Raw genomic sequence first — 21,995 nt, 5'->3', positions numbered from 1 at the left:
CATACATGTGAGGTATCGCCGCGAACGTTAGAGCGAGAGCAACAATTCTAGCCCAAGACCTTCACTGTAACTCAACTGGTAACCTGTAAAAAAATTTAAATCGTCGCCTATAGAGATTTTTAAGTACCGAAGTTTGGCGTCATTCCACGAGTGTGCGCAATTTTAAAGCGTTACATGTTGGGTATCTATTTATTCGGCGCAACATCATCTTTCCCACAATACAAAAAAATTGGGCTAACTTTAGCGTTTTGGTTTTTTTTAATTCACAAAACTGTTTTTTTCCCCAAAAAAACATGTTTGAAAAATTTCTGCGCAAATAACGTGTGACATAATAAGTTGCAATGACCGCAATTTTATTCCCTAGGGTCTCTGCTAAAAAAAATATAAAATGTTTGCAGGTTTCGAGTAGTTTTCTAGCAAAAAAATTATCATTTTTACATGTAGGAGCGGAGTGCCAGAATTCGCCCGGTATTAAAGTGGTTAAAGAAATCCTGTTGCCAGACCAATAAATTCAACAAAAAAAAAAACAAAAAAGGATATATGTGTATTTAGAGTATGAATATCATATACCTGTAAAAGCGACCCTTGTGTAGACATCTAAAATCTGCTAGACTGCTGCTGTGCTACTATCTTGGATGGGATATCAGCACCCAGAGAGCAAAGCGACACTCCACAGTATTCCCCTCATGCTGCTGCATAAAATGTTATGTAGGCAGATCACAAAGTAGCGGAGGAGCTGGGCCAGTACAGACAGTAATAAGATACTCCCAAAAGAAGAGTTGAGGACTGAAGAGGGAGGAGAGGGAGAAAGCTGTGCTAGGGAATTGACTTTACTTAAGTAGTCAAAGTTTTCTAGCAAGTAAGCATTAGAAATAACTGGATTTTTGTAAGAACTTAACATAAAATCTATTTCTATGAAGTTCATCGAAAGATGCAGCTCCATCATCTTTAGACCAATGAGCTATGCTCCTCCTATCAGGAATAGGCACTAGGTAGGAAAAAAGCTTAACCCTGCAGGCATAACCCCACACACTCTGCTATCAGCAATCAGTTTAGTTGCAAGCAGTGTTTAGAAGACAAAAAACACCATTCACTCAGAAGTAGAGGGGCAGGTGCTGCGTCTGTCGATGAACTTCAGAGAAAAGGATTTTACGGTAAGTTCTTTCAAAAATCCAGTTTTCTCCATCGTTCATCGACAGACGCAGCTCCATCTTTAGACCAATGGGATGTCCCAAAGCAGTATAATCATGATGGGTGGGGAAAAAAAACGCAAGACGGCGCAATTCCCCAAAGGCCAAACCTAGTCAACCAGGTAACATGGAGCTTAACCAGGAACAACTGGAGCTCACCTAGAAAAAACATAGACCCTCAAAGAAAAACAAAAAAAAGATTCTCTTTAAACAGCCAGCAAAACCTTGCGGCCAAAGGAAGCATCCGAAGATGCCAAAAACATCTACTTAGTAGAATTTTGTGAACGTATGCACAGACGACCAAGTTACCGCCTTGCAAACTTGCAGTACTGACGCCTGATGGTGAAAAGCCCAAGAGGCACTCAGCGCTTTAGTAGAATGTGCCTCCAATGGGAAAGGAGGAACATGACACTTCAGTGAATAAGCCTGAAGCACCGTCTGCCTGATCCATCTGGATATGGTCGCAGCAGACGCAGCCAATACTTTATGAGGTCCTTCTGCAAGGACGAAAAGAGCATTTGATTTTCTAAAAGACTCAGTGGCCTCCAGGTAAACCCTGATTGCCCGAGCCACATCCAAAAGGATGCAAGGCAAATTCCTTGGGACAGAGTGCAGGCAGCACAATGTGCTCATTCAGATGAAAATCAGAAACCACCTTAGGAAGAAATGACTGATTCGTACCACTTTATCTCTGTGGACCACCAGAAACCCACGGATGTATTTGTTGTTAAAAATGGTAATGCACTTACAGACAATCAGAAGATCAAATGCAGAGAGGAAAAAAGCCGCCGGCCGGACGGCTCCGCTCGCCCGTCCCTCGTGGACAGCAACGTGTAGGTGACGTCAGCACGCCGTGACCCGACGCGTTTCAAAGATGATATTCTCAAAGGACCTTTGAGAATATCATCTTTGATGAAACGCGTCAGATCACGGCGTGCTGACATCACCTACACGTTGCTGTCCACGAGGGACGGGCGAGCGGAGCCGTCCGGCCGGCGGCTTTTTTCCTCTCTTTGATCTTCTGATTGTCTGTAAGTGCATTACCATTTTTAACAACAAATACATCCGTGGGTTTTACACTATGGCGTTTTCCATATATTTTGCATTATCCATGGTTGACCCATTACCGTCTATCTGAGTTCCCTATCTGAGTGAGGAGACACACCGGATCGGTTCCCTACATATCCTTCCTGCCTCCAATCATCAGGAGTCGGTAAGGGTGTTTTATCCATCAGAGGTGTCCCCCCACTTGCTTGCATGTTCGAGTCACATCTATCCAGTTATATATAAGCTCTCCATACTCATCCTTGTGGTAAGCTGCTGTCCTATTGGGGTAATCCCCCTTCCCCCCCCTTTTTGGTGCATCTGCTATTTTCCTCTTTTTTTCGGTAAGGAGTACCTATTGGGGTTTTGTGGCATCCTTTATCACGTTTTCTTTCATTACGGGAGCAGTGGTGTTCCCATTGCACTTTGGGTGTTCTTTCTTTACTCATATTTTTTGGTTTTACGCTATGGCGGTATATTTTTTTGTATCACACATGTTACCACTCCATTGAGGGATCCGCGTTGGAACCCAGTAGTCCACTTGGATCTCATCCCTGGGACGTATTTGAACATACTGATGGGCCTTTGTTTATCTTATTTCCGGTAAGCGGTACCTGCACAAGTTACCCGTTTTTGTTTCCATATTCTGGACATTATTCGGATCTTTTACAATTTCACCATACAATCAACTTGTATACATCATCCACAGCGCAACTTATTTTATATTGGAAAAACACAGCCAGAGCCGACACTTGGCCTGTGATAGTGACCAAAGCCAACCGCTGTTCAACACCTTTTTGAAGAAAAGTCAAAATCCTAGCTACCGAAAACAAGTGAGGGTGCACCTTCAATGATTTACACCATGTAATGTACGATTTTCACGTACAATGATAGATCTTCCTGGAAGTAGACTTCCTGGCCTTCAGTAGTGTAGCAATCACTGAATCAGAAAGACCTCTACCCTTCAATACCTGGCTTTCAACAGCCACGCCGTTAAAGCCAGCAACTGTAAAGCAGGATGGAAGATCAGTATTTGAGACAGCAGATCTTCCCTGAGAGGAAGTTTTCAGGGAGCATCGGGGACCAACCTTATCAGGTCTGCGTACCAAGACCACCAGAATGACCGGAAACCCCTTCCACTTCTATCCTGGGAAGAAGCCTCAGAAGAAGTTTTAGCGGAGGGAATGCATAAATCAGCCGATACTGACTCCAAGTCACCAGTGCGTCTGTGGCATCGGCCAGAGGATCCCAAGACCTGGCTACGAACCTCTGAACCTTCTTGTTGAGTCAAGAAGCAAATAGGTTGACGTTGGGTGTCCTCCACCGGACACACAGGAGATAAAAAAAACACCTCCGAGTGTAGGGACCACTCCCCCTGATCCAACATCTGAAGACTCATGTAATCCGCCTGCCAGTTCTCCACACCTGGGATGTGCACGGCAGAGAGGGCTGGAACAAACTTTTCCACCCAATCCAGGATCTCGGCCACCTCCCGGGCCGCCAAGACACTCTTGGTGCCCCCATGATGATTGATGTAAGCCACGGCCGTGGCATTGTCCGATTGAATCCAAACCGGACAATCTTGCAGACAATTTGTCCAGTGGCTCAAGCAAAGCTTTATCGCTCTGAGCTCCTAAATATTTTATTGGAAGTTTTGGACTCTTCTACTGTCCAGTACCCCTGGGTGCAAACTTCCCCAGCACTCCTCCCCAGCCTAACAGGCTGGCGTCAGTGGTTACAATCGTCCAACGGAAGGAAGGACTTGCCCTGGCGTAGTGTTACCGAGTGAAGCCACCATAGAAGAGCAGTGTTTGTGTTGTGACTCAACCGAATCAAAGCGTTCTAGGACTTTGGATCTTTGTTCCATTTGACGAGAATCTTCCTTTGGAAGGGTCTCGTGTAGAACTGAGCAAACGGAACCGCCTTGAAGGTTGACACCATCAGACCAAAGATCCGCATGCAAGTCCGCAGAGAGGACAGATTGCTTGCCAACAGCAAATGGATCGCCCCCTGCAACTTGTGCAGCTTGTCCGGAGGAAGAAAGACCCTCGCCAAAGCGGAATCCAGAGTCAGGCCCAGATAATCCAGTTTTAATGAAGGTATCAGGGCAGATTTTTTTTAAATTGATGTTCCAAACAAACTCTTGCAGAGTCAGTACAGTGATCGGCAAGTTGCCCAACAGGGCTGAATGAGAGTCTGCCCTCAAAAGAAGATCTTCGAGGTATCCCAGTACTGAAATCCCCCATTGGCACAGTAATGTCAACACCGGAGCCAGCACCATGGTAAAGACCCTCGGGGGCGGAGGCGAGACCAAAGGGTAACGCTATAAATTGATAATGCTCCTCTCCTACAGGGAAGCGAAGAAAACGCTGGTGTCCAGCGTAGAAATGGGTCCTTGATATCCATAGAGGCCAAAAAGTCTCCTTGGTGTAGGGACGCCACTACCGTTCGAATGGATTCCATTTGAAACTTCTGTACCTCGGTTCACCTTGAGGCCCAGAATTTGACGTACTTTGCCTTCTTTTCTGGGCACAGTAAACAGGTTTGAATAGAATCCCTGAAAGTGTTCCCGAGAGGGAACCGTCACAATCAACCTTGCTCCCGCGTGCCGAAGGCACGAAGGGGCCACCTGTGTCCTGAAAAATAAAGGGCCCCGTCTATTATGCGATGACTCGCCCTTAGCGGGTTCCAACAAAGACCCAAATAGGCGGTCCCCTGTAAAGTTGAGATCTGTAGAGCTTTTTTAGAAGCCTGATCTGCAGACCAGCTTTTTAGTCGCACCATTATTGCGTTTAGAACAACGTCACTGAAGCGCGGCAATTTTGTCACAGTAGGCAGGAAAAGTGAGTACCCTTGCTGCCTTTAGGGGATCTGCGGGCCCCGAGGGAACAGGCGCCCCCCTCCCCATATTAAAATGTTCTGCACCGATACAATCATGCGCATGTGCAGTAAAAAAAAAGAATCATCCTCACTGCAGAGCACCCGAAGTGCGTGAATGCAGACCGATTAGAGTCGCTATATGCTAAGCTCACCCTGGGAGCATAACAAGCAGGGGAGGTCGCCGACCGCAGTCCCACAAGGAGACGCCGGCTAAAGACCATAAATGACATAAGAGGACATAGCTCCCTAAAAAGGGGAAGAGGGGGCCAGTTGTGACGCAGACACGCAGAGTACCCCCACACAAGAATGTCCCCACGGTGCCCCCTGGTTCAAGGGGGGCACCAGGCTGTCCATATGTCCACCCCCCTGAGGAGGGGGGGGGGGTGGGGAAGGACAGAAGCCCATCTGCTGCTCCATCACACTGGTCAGCAGCTTGGTCAGCCAGCCTCGAGTAGGCCCCAAAGCCGTGGCCTAAATTTGGGGTCCGATCCCTGTCGTGGGTCTGCCGTCAGCCCTATCAGCTTGACCAGCAGTTCGGACAGCTCAACATGGTACTCGGACAGCTGGACACGGTACTCGGATAGCCGCGAGTAGGCCGCAAGTCGCAGCCTCAATTTTCGGCTTGATCCAGCTACATGAGACGCAGACCCGCGAATGAAGAAACAGCGCTCCCCCTCAAGACTATAACCGCCACAGAGAGCCCAAAAGACATCCCTGCCCCAGTCACTCATCCCCAGGGGCCAGGAACTTGCTTAAAGACCCCAGGTGCCATGTCAGCAACAACTGCATCCATCCCCCCCTTACTGGAGCAAGTGGCAAAGCCAGCTCCTACCTAAACCCGGGAGGGCATGGAGGTAGGATGGGGCAAAAGGACCATCAAGACTGTTAGAGGGGCTGGGGGAATGGAAGGGAACCCGGGGGTCCAACCATCCCAAGGAGGGGCCCATGTCTACCACCGAGACCAACAGAGGATTGGGGGGACAGTATCAATCAACCTACCATGGTACCAGGTGGGCGACACTCCGAACAGTCCACCTCCCATCCGGGGTGGGGGGTGCTGCCAGCCAGTGGGTACGCTGCGACACAGGGCGTTCCAGGTCGATTGCGTCCCAGCGCAGGCTTGTCCTCTCCGTCGGGGCACTGTCGTGGCGAGGCCTAGTTCTGGAATATAACCTGCTCACGCTCGCTGGCCAGGCTGGGAGACCTTAAGGATCTAGATTATCCAGTGCGAAACCACAGCCGGCTGTTTGTAGTTCCTCTGGATCTTGGTCCTTCAGGAACTAACTTGTGAAAATAAAAAATACAAGCCAACACTTAAATTTCCCTATAAAAAGCAAAGGTCCTATTCCTAAACTAGTCAGATGTCAAAGCGCCAGAAAGATGGGAAAGCCGCGGGAGACATGCAGGCCCAAGATGGCATCCTCTCCCAGCGTGCTTCTCCCAAGGAGACTTACAAAGAGGCGGCTCAGAAATTCTTTAGTAAAACGACCCCTCGGGGTACCATCCACTGCGGCCGCCACGCCAGCTACATCTCCTGGATCCCTGTCGGATGCGGATGACACTGTACCGCTGGCTGACACCCCGGGCCGTATACCTGACTGGCACTCTGCAGGGTCGCATCGGGCCTCTCCCCTGCCTCCCTCTCCTGCACAGGATGCTGAGCCTACGCTTCGGGACATTATGATGGCAGTTAACACTTGCAATACCTCCATTGCGGCGCTGACGACTGAAATTAAGGGGGTTAAGGCAGACTTTTTTTTTATTAGACATGCAGAAGCTCAGGGAGCGGACTGCGGCGGTGGAGGGCAGGGTCAGTTCCCTGGAGGATGACATGGCGCTGCTTCAGCGAGAAGTGAAACATACTACGCTGCTCTATGCTGAACAGGCTGCTAAATTGGATGACTTTGAGAACAGACTGAGGCACAATAATGTTAGAGCAATCGGGATCCCAGAGTGGGCGGAGGGGAAGAACCCGATAGCCTTTATTGAAAACTGGCTTGTGTCAACGTTTGGGCAGGAATCCTTCACTACCATGTTTTCAGTTGAGCGGGCCCATCGTGTACCTATGCGCCCTCTACCGCTTGGCAGCCCCCCACGCACCTTCATATTCAAGCTTCTCAACTATAAAGACCGGGATGCTATTCTGGCTAAAGCTAGAGGGATGCAGGGGAAGCTGAGTGTGGATAACGCCAAAGTCTCCTTGTTTCCTGATTACTCAGCGGAAGTTCAGAAACAGAGGGCCAAGTTTGTAGAGGCGAAAAGAAGGCTGAGGGATTTGAACATCCAGTACGTCCAGTACGCCATGCTGTACCCCTCTAAGCTCCGCGTCGTTGCCAGGGACGAGGTCTTATTCTTTGATCAACCTGCAGCTGCAGCACGATGGCTAGAAGCGGAGGGAGGGGCTCTGCGGACCGCGGCCTCCCCACGGCGGGGTGCCCACTGAACACTGCACGCCTGTCTATTGCTGCCCTTTGCTCCCAAATTGGACACACCGGCACTTGGGATCGGGTGCCTCCATTTCTGGTTCAAGTACGGCGGGGGACTGTTGGAAAACTGTTAGTCCTGCCCAGCTCCCGACTGTCCCCGTTGGCTTTGGGAGTACGGGGGGCATTACACAATCCCAACCCCTGGTTGTGTTTCCCCAATGGCCCTTTCCTTCTGCTCTCCCCTTGACTCCACTGGGACTGGCAATTCTCCCATTGATAGGTGCATTCAGGCCCCCTGTGCCCGAAGCCAGTGCCTCTTATCTGATACACAGCTTCTTGACCGTCTTGGATGCCGATGCCCTGTTTCCGCCCTGTGGCCGGTGTGCGGTGACTGATGAACGATAGAGAAATTTTAGATTTTCTGTGCTTTTACTATCATTTTTTTTAAGTTGGTGATATGGCAAACATTACCAAAATGAAATAGGTAATAATTTTATTAACAATTCTGGATGAAATCATTTTTCTTTATAAACCACTAAGTCACAAGTTGGAACAAGCAGGCAAGGCCTAATTTTAGACTGTCTGCCCCCTTTTTTGGAGGTGATAGACTAACACTGCAAATGCAGACTATAAGTGCATTCCTAACATTTTACTGGTAATAACTTCTGCCACAGAATCCATCCTTCTTTAATGGGCACATCCAATATCATTACCATTTCCATTCCATTTTAGGATGTCATACCTACCTATCCCCCCTTTCTATTTGTCTCTGGTGTTCTGGATATATCACTACTGTACTCATGTATCATTACTAAACGTTCATGTGTGATCATTTTATGGTCTAGAGCAGTGTGTCTCAACTCCGGTCCTCAGGGCACACTAACAGGCCAGGTTTGCAAGAAGACTGAAATACATCACAGGTGATATAATTTGCTGCTCAATGATTGCAGTATTCTAGTCTGCATCTCCCCAAGGTAATACTTAAAATCTGGCCCGTTAGTGTGTCTTGAGGACCGGAGTTGAGAAACACTGGTCTAGAGCAGTGATGGCAAACCTTGGCACCCCAGATATTTTGGAACTACATTTCCCATGATGCTCATGCACTCTGCAGTGTAGTTGAGCATCATGGAAAATGTAGTTTCAAAACATCTGAGGTGTCAAGGTTGGCCATCACTGGTCTAGTGCTTTTCAATGTGTAAATACAAATTCAGAAAAAAGGCACAAGCATTACAGTATTACGTAATGCAAGATATTTTTAATAAAAAGATGAAACTGGAAAAGAAAGCACTAAGAAATAAAATACCTAAATGTTTCCTCCTGCAGCTGCTCAAGTTGTGTTTGAAGCTGTAAATGTCGCCTTCCAGCTGGGCTGTTGGGATCTTCTAATGAGTCAGACTGGTTCAAGCGTTCCATAAGAACCTGGTTCTCAGCAAGCAAGCTGCTCTTCTCTTCCTGGAGGCCTGCAACCTAATACAAAGCAGTACAACTCACACAATTGTTCACAGAGGTACTCTCCCATACAATCTGATACATGCCAGCCACACAGCAGTTGGGGATCAGCGTAGCATGTGTTATCACAACAGTTTCCTGGCTCACGGTAAAATAACCGAAAATGCATTATCTTAATAATTACATTAAACCAAACATCATCCCGATTTACCCTAAAATTCCACAGTTGTGGCTCATTCACTTCAAAGTGCCAATGTTAAGGTGCACAGAAAGCACACTGCTATGTGCCATGATGCATTGTTAAAAACGCATTGTAGTGTTCGCGTTTCCTTTTTTACCCAGTTGTAGTTCTTGTGCACGGCAGTGCATCAGAACATGCTGCACAAAAATGAAACATTCCACTGCTTTAGCATACACCAACACAGATGAGAACTGAAGCCACAGGACATACCTGCCTTATTTTTGCAATGTTGCCCAACACAGCAGGCGTGAACAGGCCCCAAGAAGCTAAATCCAGTAAAAAATAAATAAAATAATGATAATAGTGTTGTATGGAAATTGGTTTACTAGGATTCCATCTTTATGTCCCCTGAGGATGTCCCTTGCATTGCCAAAACCCATAGGGAGGGGCTAGTGGCCTATGACATCACCACACCTACTGGTGTACCACAGTGTGGTGTCTGTGAGCTTTTGTTACCCTGAGATGTTTGTGAGTATATTTGCTTGAAATAAATTTTTTTTGTTTTTTACCAATATTACTGTATGCTCCTTTGTATTTTCCTTTGAATCTTACTGCGGAGAATTGTACTTTCCAGGTAGCCAGCAGAGGACCTGGTAGGGGTGGAGGTTGTTACCATACCCTGGTGTGATTTGTATTTGGTGTACCCTGCTCTAGTGATCTCTTATAATGTGGAGATTCTGGTTATCTGGTAAGGAAATTCATCTATGTCCAAGGCGGTTGGGACTAAAAACACGTGGAACTGCAGCATTTCATTTTAACACAAGATTCTTGACTGGCCCCCTAATGGAGCCCTAAAATATTCTTTCGGAAGTGGACTTTCATTTTCACAGAAGATGGTTTACATTGGCCCCCCTATATATCCCTTTGGGAATGGACTTTCATTTCTATGATAACATTGTTTGATTTATATTGAATATGTCTTTATTTTTTCACTTTATTGGCATTTTTAATTTATTGATGCTGATATTTTTTATCACTTTATAGTTTGCTTTCATTGTAATTTTTGTAATGGTCAGGTGGTTTTGCGCACTTATTATATTAGGATTCCAGAACCTAGATCATATGCCGTGTCTCCTGGAAAGTACCTGTCCTAGTTATTATGGTTCTTGTCTTCAAACACTACACCAGTTTAGCTCTGTTACTTGAAGTCTCTGGAAATGTAGATAAAATTCAGAAGGGCGGGTAGGTTTTCTTCCTTACCTTCTTTTGCAAAAATCTGAAAGTAATATTAAAAATTGTATCCAAAGCCATAAACCATAGCCAAAATTTTGAACTGTCGCTACAATAGAAATAGATTGTATGACTTCCAATGGGGACATTTTATGTATCAACAACTGCTGAAGGGCCTGTGTTAATGGACTTTTGCTCATTGCAAATGGGTTCTGCATATGGGAGTGAAAAACCCACTTGAAACAGGTCAAATGCACCTGCCAAGGTATTCTGCATGTTCCCAGAAGCAAACAGATGTCAAACTGATGCCATCGAAACAAGACCAAAGCCTGTCAACACAGGCTCTCGGACAGGAGTTCTTGCACTTTGGGAAGTATTTCTCTCACTTCAAAAAAAGAAAGAAAATAAAAAATAAACACATCCATTCAAGTCTTCGCACAGCAGGGTGGTGAAATGCGGTGCCACTCATTACGCTGAGAAAAAATGCAGCAAGTTTTCATCTTTCTGCAACATACCACACAAGCTTTGCGGTTTGAACAGGGCACGTAGAAAACAATTGTTTTCTACAGTATATGCCCTTGCAGTGATGGGTATTTATCCAGTGCAGAAAAATGACAGCTACTGCAAAAAACGTACAAGCATTAAAGCAGAACTTAACCCACTAGTTTTAATAGTTTCACAACACAGTTACTTTCAAGGCACATTATGAATAATAACTTTCACAGTTGCTTGTGCTCCCAACTGAACTGCCAAGCCATCAAATGGTTGGTGTCATAACTGGTGTGCGTTACCATGGCAATTGCAGGCCAAACAGGCTAAGAGGCCTGCTTCCTTGGCTGTAAAGAAAAGGAGGGTTAAACTGCTTTACAAGCACTGCTGGTGAATCATTATGTATTATGTATCCCATGAATGCTTGTACAAGCCGGTTTCCACCCAAAAATGTTCACCAAAGCTGAATTTTTTTGTTACAGAGTTTCCAGGCAGAAAAAAAGCTCAACAGCCTGTGGGAGCAGCTTTATTGAGCTTCTCTGAGATGCACACTGCATGCGCTCTTACAGTGTTAACATTATAAGGCACAAGGGTATGTTCACTGTTATTGTTTTATTTTTTTGTACTTAAAGTGTTAATAAACCCAGGACCTTGCATTTATTATATCTGATCGCTCAGTACATAGAACATAGAAGTGCAATTATTTAGCAAAATACCTTTTCTCAGCAGCAGTTAAAGCAGTCTTGTGACTTCTATCAGTGTCCAGCCGAGGACTGGTTAAAGCTTGGAGGCGGAGTTTTCATTCTCCCCAGACTGTCCTATGAGGCTGCATGACTCCTGACCCTCAGTCTGGACAGTGCTGATTGGACCTGTGCCTATCACATGCACCCTCCCAAAAAAAAAAAAAACTCTCTAGCAATACACATCAAACCAAGCATGTGCAGAGGGCCCCCAAGGCTCTGTACGATCAGCAGATGGATTGGGGACTGTGGAAGAAGGGGAGGATCAGAAAATACATAATCAAACAGCCTTTTTACACAAAGCGCAGAATTAACCCCTTAGGTTTCACAGCGAGTATAGCAAGCATGCTTTACTGCATATACAGACTGATTTTACTGTTATGGGTTTAGTAACACTTTAATTAGTGGTGGCCTGTTGGGTGCCACTGTTTTGTTTTACAGATGTGTAATTGAAACATGTTTCAATAAAAAAATTACTTGATATTAAAAAAAAAAAAAAAAAAACTACAGCTGAAGGAAATCTCCATACTACTGTTGCATCCATAATTTAATCTAAATTACCCAACAAGAAGATTAAAACCCCCTTATAGCCATTAAATTAGTAGGGGAATTCAAACTGACAGCATTTACCAAAACTCAGATTGTCTGTTTTTGGCTAGCCTAACTTTTAAACATGAGTGGTCAGTTCATTTTATTACAAAAAGAAAGTCCTGGTCCAACTAACCTTGCAGCTTTACATAGCAAATATTGAACCATATAGTCTTTGGACACTGACGCAGGCTTTTACGTATTGTGTATAGCAAAGAAGCACAAAACAGCATGCTTTTGTACTGTTGTCCTCTTCATACATCATTGCTCATGATAAAGTACAATTTACTTACTGAAATTTACTTTGTGAAATATTGGCAGTCATTTAAGCCCCCATTCACACTAGGGCGACTCACGAGGCGACTTGTGTCGCCCCAGGTCGCCCCAGGTCGCTTGACATGACCAAACCAATGTAAATGAATCAGTGCCGTCTTAATTGCCGCTATTAAGGTCGCTCCGACTTCAGAAAAGGGTCCTGTACTACTTTCAGGCGACCAGTGATCCGACCTGTCCCATATACTTCAATGGGAGTCGCCTCCTTATCTTAATTGAAGCGACCTGTAATCCGACTTGTCATCCGACTTTGCTAAAAAATGGTAGTGAACAAGAAAAGAGCATAATTTTCTTGCAGGCATTAGCGGTCATTTTTTTAGGCAGGCATGTCATTTTTTGGATTTCGTTTCTGGGGGGTCTAAAAAGTGTCCCTGTCAAGTTTCAGCTCTGTAGCATGTCCAGAACCCCTAAAAAAAAATCATTTTTCTTTTAATTTTTTGTAGTGTCTTTACCAGCTGTCTTTTATTCTTGCTGGCATTCATGAGTGGTCATTTTTTTAGGCAGGCATGTCATTTTTTGGATTTCGTTTCTGGGGGGTCTAAAAAGTGTCTCTGTCAAGTTTCAGCTCTGTAGCATGTCCAGAACCCCTAAAAAAAAATAATTTTTCTTTTAATTTTTTGTAGTGTCTTACCAGCTGTCTTTTTTTCTTGCAGGCATTTAGCGGGCATTTTTTTTAGGCAGGCATGTCATTTTTTGGATTTCGTTTCTGGGGGGTCTAAAAAGTGTCCCTGTCAAGTTTCAGCTCTGTAGCATGTCCAGAACCCCTAAAAAAAAACATTTTTCTTTTAATTTTTTGTAGTGTTTTACCAGCTGTCTTTTATTCTTGCAGGCATTTAGCGGGCATTTTTTTAGGCAGGCATGTCATTTTTTTGTATTTAGTGTCTGGGGGGTCTAAAAAGTGTACCTGTCAATTTTCAGCTCTGTAGCATGTCCAGAACCCCTAAAAAACATAATTTTTACTATATTTTCAGGGATACGGCTTCTCTGCGGCTGGCTTTTTTTCTTGCAGGCATTTAGCGGGCATTTTTTTAGGCAGGCATGTCATTTTCTGGATTTAGTGTCTGGGGGGTCAAAAAAGTGTCCCTGTCAAGTTTCAGCTATGTAGCATGTCCAGAACCCCTAAAAAAAATCATTTTTCTTTTAATTTTTTGTAGTGTTTTACCAGCTGTCTTTTATTCTTGCAGGCATTTAGCGGGCATTTTTTTAGGCAGGCATGTCATTTTTTTGTATTTAGTGTCTGGGGGGTCTAAAAAGTGTACCTGTCAATTTTCAGCTCTGTAGCATGTCCAGAACCCCTAAAAAACAGCATTTTTACTATATTTTCAGGGATACGGCTTCTCTGCGGCTGGCTTTTTTTCTTGCAGGCATTTAGCGGGCATTTTTTTAGGCAGGCATATCATTTTCTGGATTTAGTGTCTGGGGGGTCAAAAAGGGTCCCTGTCAAGTTTCAGCTATGTAGCATTTCCAGAACCCCTAAAAAAAAATCATTTTTCTTATAATTTTTTGTAGTGTCTTACCAGCTGTCTTTTTTTCTTGCAGGCATTTAGCGGGCATTTTTTTAGGCAGGCATGTCATTTTTTTGTATTTAGTGTCTGGGGGGTCTAAAAAGTGTACCTGTCAATTTTCAGCTCTGTAGCATGTCCAGAACCCCTAAAAAACAGCATTTTTACTATATTTTCAGGGATACGGCTTCTCTGCGGCTGGCTTTTTTTCTTGCAGGCATTTAGCGGGCATTTTTTTAGGCAGGCATATCATTTTCTGGATTTAGTGTCTGGGGGGTCAAAAAGGGTCCCTGTCAAGTTTCAGCTATGTAGCATGTCCAGAACCCCTAAAAAAAAATCATTTTTCTTATAATTTTTTGTAGTGTCTTACCAGCTGTCTTTTTTTCTTGCAGGCATTTAGCGGGCATTTTTTTAGGCAGGCATGTCATTTTTTTGTATTTAGTGTCTGGGGGGTCTAAGTGTACCTGTCAATTTTCAGCTCTGTGATTGGCCAAATAAAAAGTTGCCTCGCGATTAGGTCGCGTCAAAGTCGCGCTAAGTCGCGCTAAGTCGCGCCAAAGTCGCGTCAAAGTCGCGCCAAAGTCGCGTCAAAATCGCGTCAAAGTCGCGCTGGAAGCGACGCTACTTTAGTGGTAGCGGCAGTGTGAACCAAATTCAAGTGTTAAAAGTATATTAGTATTTCTAACAAAAATAAAATAAGTCAGTACATATGCAATCCAAAGCAACATTGTGTTAGTAGGTGTAGATGCTGTGGGGGTGAACATTCACAATTTACCCTTTCTTCTAGATCATTACATTCATATCTCAGTTTATCTCGCTCCTCCTGGATAAAGTACACCTTCAGATCCACAGGAAGCAAAGTAAAAGAGTAATTAACTAGATTTTCATCAGTGCAACCACAAAATAACTGAGGTTGATTCTACGTACAGTTCAACATTTTTTTTTTTATTATACCAATCTACAAGCTCCGTAAAACAATTATATTTAGACATAGTTCAGTTACGATATAAAAACACTTGTGCTTTAATACGTTATTTTTAATGGAGGGGCTGCACACTGATCTCCTGACTGTGCTTCATTACTATATTTATCTATGAGGGCAAACATAATTATTTTTAGAATAGAGTAACAGAACTTAGGCATACAAGCCAACAGGTATGCATGCAACATGTAATTTTTCTGAGAGATTCAGCACCAAAGTAGGGATAATTTTCCACTTCCACGTATCTTCCCAACAAATATCCACCCAACAGTCGATTTTTTACATAGACTTTTGTCAATCCATGGTGCATGTGGATGTACTCACAACTCAAATTTTGGTCGGTTCAACAGGAATCTGCAGAAATTTGAGCTGCATATGACCAGCCTTAAAGCAAGAGTAAATTCCGCTTTTATCTTGTACCTACCGGTAGGGCTTACCTGTAGATACATAGGATGTCTAAAACTTGCAGCATTTAGGAGATATTCACACTTGACGTCACTGTCAAACCTGCTCTAAATTATCAGCACACGCAGTGTGCCGTCAATTCAGAGGGCTGTGCTGCAGTAGTGACATCATTGCAGCCTGCCAAATCAAATGGACGGGGAGCGCGAACCCAGAATGACTGGGTAAATATGTAAGTGTCAACAACCGTGACAGCGCACCGCTGGATGGCTTAGTTTTAGGGAAGGCGATTATAATGTGCTGGTATGAGGTGCATACTAGCACATTATGGCTTAAACTGTCCAGGAGCCCCACATTTTTTTCCAGGTGTTTACTATCTCTTTAAGCAGGTTATACACAAATCCCTGCATCCGCACAAGCGATGTGGATTAAGTGATCTCCCTGGCTGCGCTACTTATCAGCGCTGATCAAATGCTAGTTTTCCAGTAGGACCACAGAACATGCATTTCAAAATTCGCTGGTTCCTGCTGAACCGGCCGACTTTTGGTACATGTTTAGCCAGGTTTAGTGCTTATGCAAATGGCCTTTAACCACTTCCCACCCAATGACGTACCGTACGTCCTCGAGTTACAGGGGTTATACCGGGATGATGCCCGCGCCGACAGGCATCATCCCGGTATCATTGTTCGCAGCCAGCAATCCTCTTTCAGGCAGAAGTGATCCGAGTGGCTAATTAGCCACTCGGATCACTTCTGTGGGTGGTGGAAGGGGGCCCCACCCCCTTCCCGCCACCTCTCCTGGGATCTATGGTCCCATCGCGATATGGCCTGCAGCAATGGCTGCCTGGGACAGAGAGAGGGGAACTGATGTCTTTCCCCTCTCTCTGTAACCCTGGCAACGACAAGTATTCGCCACTTCCGGTTCGGTCTCTTTGTTTACCTGGACACCAGCGGCCAAAGAAGCAGCCGATCGGACCGATCTCAGTCTGATCGGCTGCATGGAGGGCCAGAGGAGAGATTTAATAGACCACAAATATCTCCAGAAAGAGGACCTGTCATGGTCTATGCTATCACAAGGGGTGTTGTTCATCCCTTGTAATAGCAAAAAAGTTTGTACAAAAAAAAAAAAAAAAATATATATATATATTTTTTTGTATAAAATAAATGTAAAAAAAAAGCGCTCCTGACCCACCGTGCTTATGCGCAAATGCGAATGCATACGTTACTCCCGCAAGCATTTGTAAACAGTGATCGCACCACACGTGAAGTACTGCCACGAGAGTCAGAGCGAGAGCAATAATTAAAGCCGTAGACCTCCAATAATTAAAGCAGTAGACCTCCTCTGCAACTCTAAACTGGTAACCTGTAAAGGCTTTTAAAACGTCGCCTATGGAGAATTTAAGGCACCTTAGTTTGCTGCCATTCCACAGGCTGATATGTTCGGTATCTATTTACTCGGTGTAACATCTTTCAAATTATACAAAAAAATTGAGCTAACTTTACCATTTTGTTTTTTTTTTTTATTCATGAATGTGCTTTTTTTTCCAAAAAATCGCGTTTGAAAAACCACTGTGCAAATTCCGTGTGACATAAAAAATTGTAACACGCCATTTTATTCTATAGGGTCTCAGCTAAAAAAAAAACTAAATATATATATATATATATATATATATATATATATATATATATATATATATATATATATATATATATATATATATATATATATATATATATATATATATATAATGTTTGGGGGTTCTACGCAATTTTCTAGTAAAAAAAAAAATGTAGATTTTTACACGTAGGAGCAAAGGGTCCGAATAGGCTTGGGAAGGTAGTGATTAAAGAGAGCATCTAAGCTCTTCCTGCACTAGGCAATGACAAACAACTAAATACAGCATGTTCTTGCATTTTGTTTGGGAAAACAGAAAAGGACACCTACACAAAGAGGAACTACTGCTTATGTGTTTGATGAACCTTGTAAGTAGCACATTGGGGGGTTGCTTCCCTGGGTGCAGCCAGATGTAGGCAGTGTTCCAATGGTCTCTTAAAAGACTATGTACACAACACCTTATGGAGACTGCCAGGAATCTGAAGGCAAGAAGCTAGTGGGCATTTCATCCCACCAGACATATTATCATTTAATATTCTGCACATGACAAATTGGGCTTGATTTTAACATTTTGCAGATTTAGTAGCCAGTAAGCATTTGCACAGGAATACTAACCTGCATATCTAGTTCATGGCACCGCTGGGCAATTTCTTCTTTCGCTGCCAAGGCATCATTTAGCTCTTCAGTAATTTTCTTTAACTATTTATAAAGAATCATCTATTAGTCAAGAGTAGACATGTGGGACTGTTATGAGTCATGTTCAAGTAGTTGGCATCCTTTGGTGTGAAAAAGAGAGGGTTACCTGTCGGTCAAGTTCAGCATAAGCATCTGTTCCTATTGACACTGGAGTTTCTTTGCTCATTAGCTGCAAAGAGGTCAAAGAGAGTTAAACACCAGACTCCAAAGTGTTAAAGATTTTCTCTTTCCCTAATCTCACAAATGAATTCACAGCAGCATGTTCCATTTGCTCACATTCACATGACACACATTTTAGGAAAACAAGAAGGAACGGCATAAATTTTTTAAGTAGCAGCATGTAGTTAATATAAGAAGGTGAGAGCTTAGCCAGGGCTCTGGCCTCATGGGCCCTGAATTAGAATACATGCTGAAAAAACAAGAAAACCATATCCAAAGTCTGGCACCATTTACAGTGTAGGAAAAAGAAATGACTGGTTACTAGGGGCAAAATACATTAATTATGGACACTCTTTATACTCAAAACCCAGTGTAGGGTCTTTAGTACTGATGAAAAACCATGCAACTTTGATGCTATAATTATAAAAAAAAAAAAAAAGTATCACATTTCTGCTAATCATTTACCTTTCAAAACTATAAAACTTTACAAGTTTAAAAAAAAAAAATAAACTCTGCCTATATTTTTTGGGATAGGGTCAGAGAAACAATTGTTTCTTTGTCAATTGTTACCAAGGGCAGTACTTCCAATAACACAAGGTTATCTTTAATCTGGTTAAGCCAATGCTAATACTTTTCATTTTCTCAAGTTTTTAATGAGTCAGAAGCGCAGCAGACATTAACATTTTTTTTTTTTTATATTAAACAAAAATGACGTACACAATTATACAGTACTGTCATAGCTGCTAACATTTGAAACAAAGTTCCAGGGACACTTTGCAGCACAGCTATCAATTACTTATCACACCCACTTCCATGAAGCTCCGCCGACTCTGCATAATTAATCTCCGCCTACTTATCAGATTATAGGGTCTACTCAATAAAGAGAGAATTAAAGGAAATTGAAAAGGGAATTTAAAACTTAAGGCCAAAGTAGCAGAGTAAATTACCCGGAACAGGGTACCATTTGCCGGGACTGTCCCGGCAAAAAAACGGGACAGTTGGCAGCTATGTACTGTGCATTTAAAACGTGACCTGACAAATATGCAAGGTGCTCTTTTAGTGGTCAATATTGATATGCTGTTCCACGTAAATTTCACATGGAAAATATTGGCACACACCACTTAGGGTTACTTTCCAAATAGACTCAACTTAGACAGCGGGATCTGGTTACCATAGGTCCATGCTGCACCTTTTTCCTTTAAGGGGATATACTGTATGCAATAGCACCACCTTGTCTCTTGCACCACACAGTAGGTCCTATTAGCCCCCTTTCCCTTTAAAGGGTGGCTGCAATAATACTTCTCTGTCCCCTCCACACCACAGATGGCAACAGATATATTCTCCAAAAATAAAAAGAACACCGAAGGAGATAGAGGTAGGCACTGAATGAGTTTTATTTATGTGCACAGAGGTTTTTGGCACCTTTTGGGTATCTTGCGAGTATCTTTCATATTTTATATATACAGTGGATATAAAAAGTCTACACACCCCTGCTAAAATGTCAGGTTTCTGTGATGTAAAAAAAATAGACAAAGATAAATCATTTCAGAAATGTTTCCACCTTTAATGTGACCTATAAACTGTACATCTCAGTTGAACAACAAACTGAAATCTTTTAGGTGGAGGGAAGTAAAAATAAAAAAATAAAATAAAATGGTTGCATAAGTGTGCACACCCTTAAACTAATACTTTGTTTTAGGTGGGAGGGTTGAGCTCAGGCCAGGTGTCAGCATACCAAGACATTTTGGACAATTTCATGCTTCCAACTTTGTGGGAACAGTTTGGGGGTGGCCCCTTTCTGTTCCAACATTAATTTGCACCAGTGCACAAAGAAAGCTTCATAAAGACATGGATGAGCGAGTTTGGGGTGGAGGAACTTGACTGGCCTGCACAGAGTCCTGACCTTAACCCCATATAACACCTTGGGGATGAATTAGAGTGGAGACTGTGAGCCAGCCCTTCTCATCCATCACTGCCTGACCTCACAAATGTGCTTCTGGAAGAATGGTCAAACATTCCCATACACACTCCTAAACCGTGTGGACAGCCTTCCCAGAAGAGTTGAAGCTGTTTTAGCTGCAAAGCGTGGGCCAACTCAATATTAAACCATACGGACTAAGACTGGAATGACATTTAATGTGCCCCAATACTTTTGACAATATATAGTGTGTCTGTGCCTACCCTTCGATGTGGTGGAAACTGAGTGGTGTTTTTGCAACTATCCTTTAAAAGGGAAGGGGCGCTAATAGGACCTACTGTGCAATGGAGGTGACTAGGTGGTGCAATTACATATATATAACCTTCAAGGAGTTGTAAAGTCAGAAGGATTTTTATTCTAATGCATTCTTTGCATTAAGATAAAAAACCTTTTGGGTGTAGCAGCCTCCCCAGCAACCCCTAATACTTACCCGAGATCCCTCTCTGTCCAGCAACATCCATGAGTCCCTTGGCCGTCCAGGACTCTCCCTCCTGATATGCTGGGACACAGCCATGGCACCATTGGCTCCCGCGGCGGTCAAAGTCAGCCAATCAGGAGAGAGTGGGGGCAGAGCCAAACAGGAGATCCCTGTCTGAACTCTGAATAGACACATGGAGCTGCAGCTCGGCTCAGGTACCCCATAGCAAGCTGCTTACTGTGGAGGCACTCAAAAAGGAGGGAGGGGCTAAAAGCAGCAACGAGTGGCCCGAGAAGAGGAGGATCCAGGCTGCCCTGTGCGAAACCAACTGCACAGAGAAAGTATATGTAGCACCCTCCTAGAAAGGTGCTAGGTTAAAAGCATTGTCTTGCTCCATCTGCTTATCAGGGGAGCCTGATCTATTAGTTTCCCTGTTGCATGTGTGATTCACTTGGTCTGAGGGAGTGTCCCCACTGTATCCAATAGTGTCCGTGAGTACCAGGGTGCTTGCCAAGGGGTCTGCCCAGGAAGGGGGACCACTCCAGTGAAGTCAGAGGGCAGAAGGTCAGCTCACACAGCAAGAGTAAAGGAGGTGCCAAGTGGGGCCCTGAGGAGTAATTCACTACAGAGTTCGCCTATTAAATACTTCATTTCAGTGGCAAAGTGAAGCAGCAGCCTTGCCGCACTCAGTTCAGCTAGAAGTCCTTCAGTTGTGCATAGTTCATCAAGTTGGAGTATCCACTCATCCCTTCTCCCATCCCAAGTTCTAATAAAATACAGAAAAAAAAATAAAAAATTCCCCTGGACTGTTTCCTGACTGAGCCAAATATTTAAAGTACTAAGGATTCATAAGTTGTTGCTATGGGTAACCCAGGGGGATCCGTTTTAAGCAACTCCCATGGGGCAGTGCTACATAACATGTTTGTTATTTTTTATTTTTAAAACACAACTTTTAAATCACTTTAAAAGATAAAGGCGCAGTATGGACCTATGGTAACTAGGTCCCACCATAGAAAGTTCACCAAAAAAAAATGAAGGTACATGATTTTACAGGTGAAAAATGTGCATTTATACTTTTTTTTTTTTTTTACAGGAGTCTGAAAAGCACTGCACCCGCAATAAGAAGATCACAGGTGCAGTGTCAGGCCCCTGCATAGTCTTCCTCTAGTTTTGCTGTTACAAAGCAAGAGGAAGAATGAATGAATGACCCATAAGCGTGCTGATTAGTGGTATCGCAGCCCATTCAAGCTGCAAGTACATCTGCCGCAGTGGACGGGACTTGTAGTTCATTCATTCACAGAACTCTGAAGGAATGACGCAGCTGTGTGGGCGGCGCCCTGCACAGCCTTACTGTTTTCAAAATGTTACAGTGAGTGCGTTGGGGGAAGAGACGGTTTGCGGGAGGTTAAGCACTTAACTTAAACCCAAAATCTTATAAGATGAAGAGTTCAAATCATTTATAAATTGGGAAAGGAATCCAAAGAGGTGGTGTGTGCCATAATTTTCCATGCAGGATTCACATAAAACAGCATATCATGATTGAGCACTGAAGAACAGATTGCATATTTATGGGTCACATTTTAAAAGGGGTGGTATTGTATAATTTTAAAATAATATGGTGCGATTGCACCGATTTATGTACGCTTTTTACTAGGGTGATTTTTTGTTTATGGAGTACAATATGTTTTCAACAC

General features: G+C 43.7%; 1 protein-coding gene across 3 annotated transcripts in view; it reads right to left on the bottom strand.

Annotated features, from left to right (window-relative positions):
• HOOK3 (hook microtubule tethering protein 3) overlaps positions 1-21,995 on the bottom strand; it is a 148,987-nt gene that overhangs the window by 67,697 nt on the left and 59,295 nt on the right. For 2 of the 3 annotated variants that reach the window (XM_082273737.1, XM_082273738.1), the window contains exons 7-9: positions 17,853-17,915; positions 17,666-17,749; positions 8,844-9,007 (exon numbers count right to left, since the gene is read on the bottom strand). In XM_082273737.1, coding sequence (XP_082129863.1) covers positions 8,844-9,007; positions 17,666-17,749; positions 17,853-17,915 — 311 coding nt within the window. Of the gene's footprint in view, positions 1-8,843; positions 9,008-14,827; positions 14,891-17,665; positions 17,750-17,852; positions 17,916-21,995 lie in introns of all 3 variants that reach the window. The other variant, XM_082273736.1, reaches the window with a different exon arrangement.

This window comes from Pelophylax lessonae (genome assembly GCF_965119305.1).
Source record: "Pelophylax lessonae genome assembly, chromosome: 1".
In the NCBI taxonomy this organism is placed as follows: domain Eukaryota; kingdom Metazoa; phylum Chordata; class Amphibia; order Anura; family Ranidae; genus Pelophylax; species Pelophylax lessonae.
Note: the sequence above shows the minus strand (reverse complement) of the source record. Positions and strands in the feature narration are given on the sequence as shown.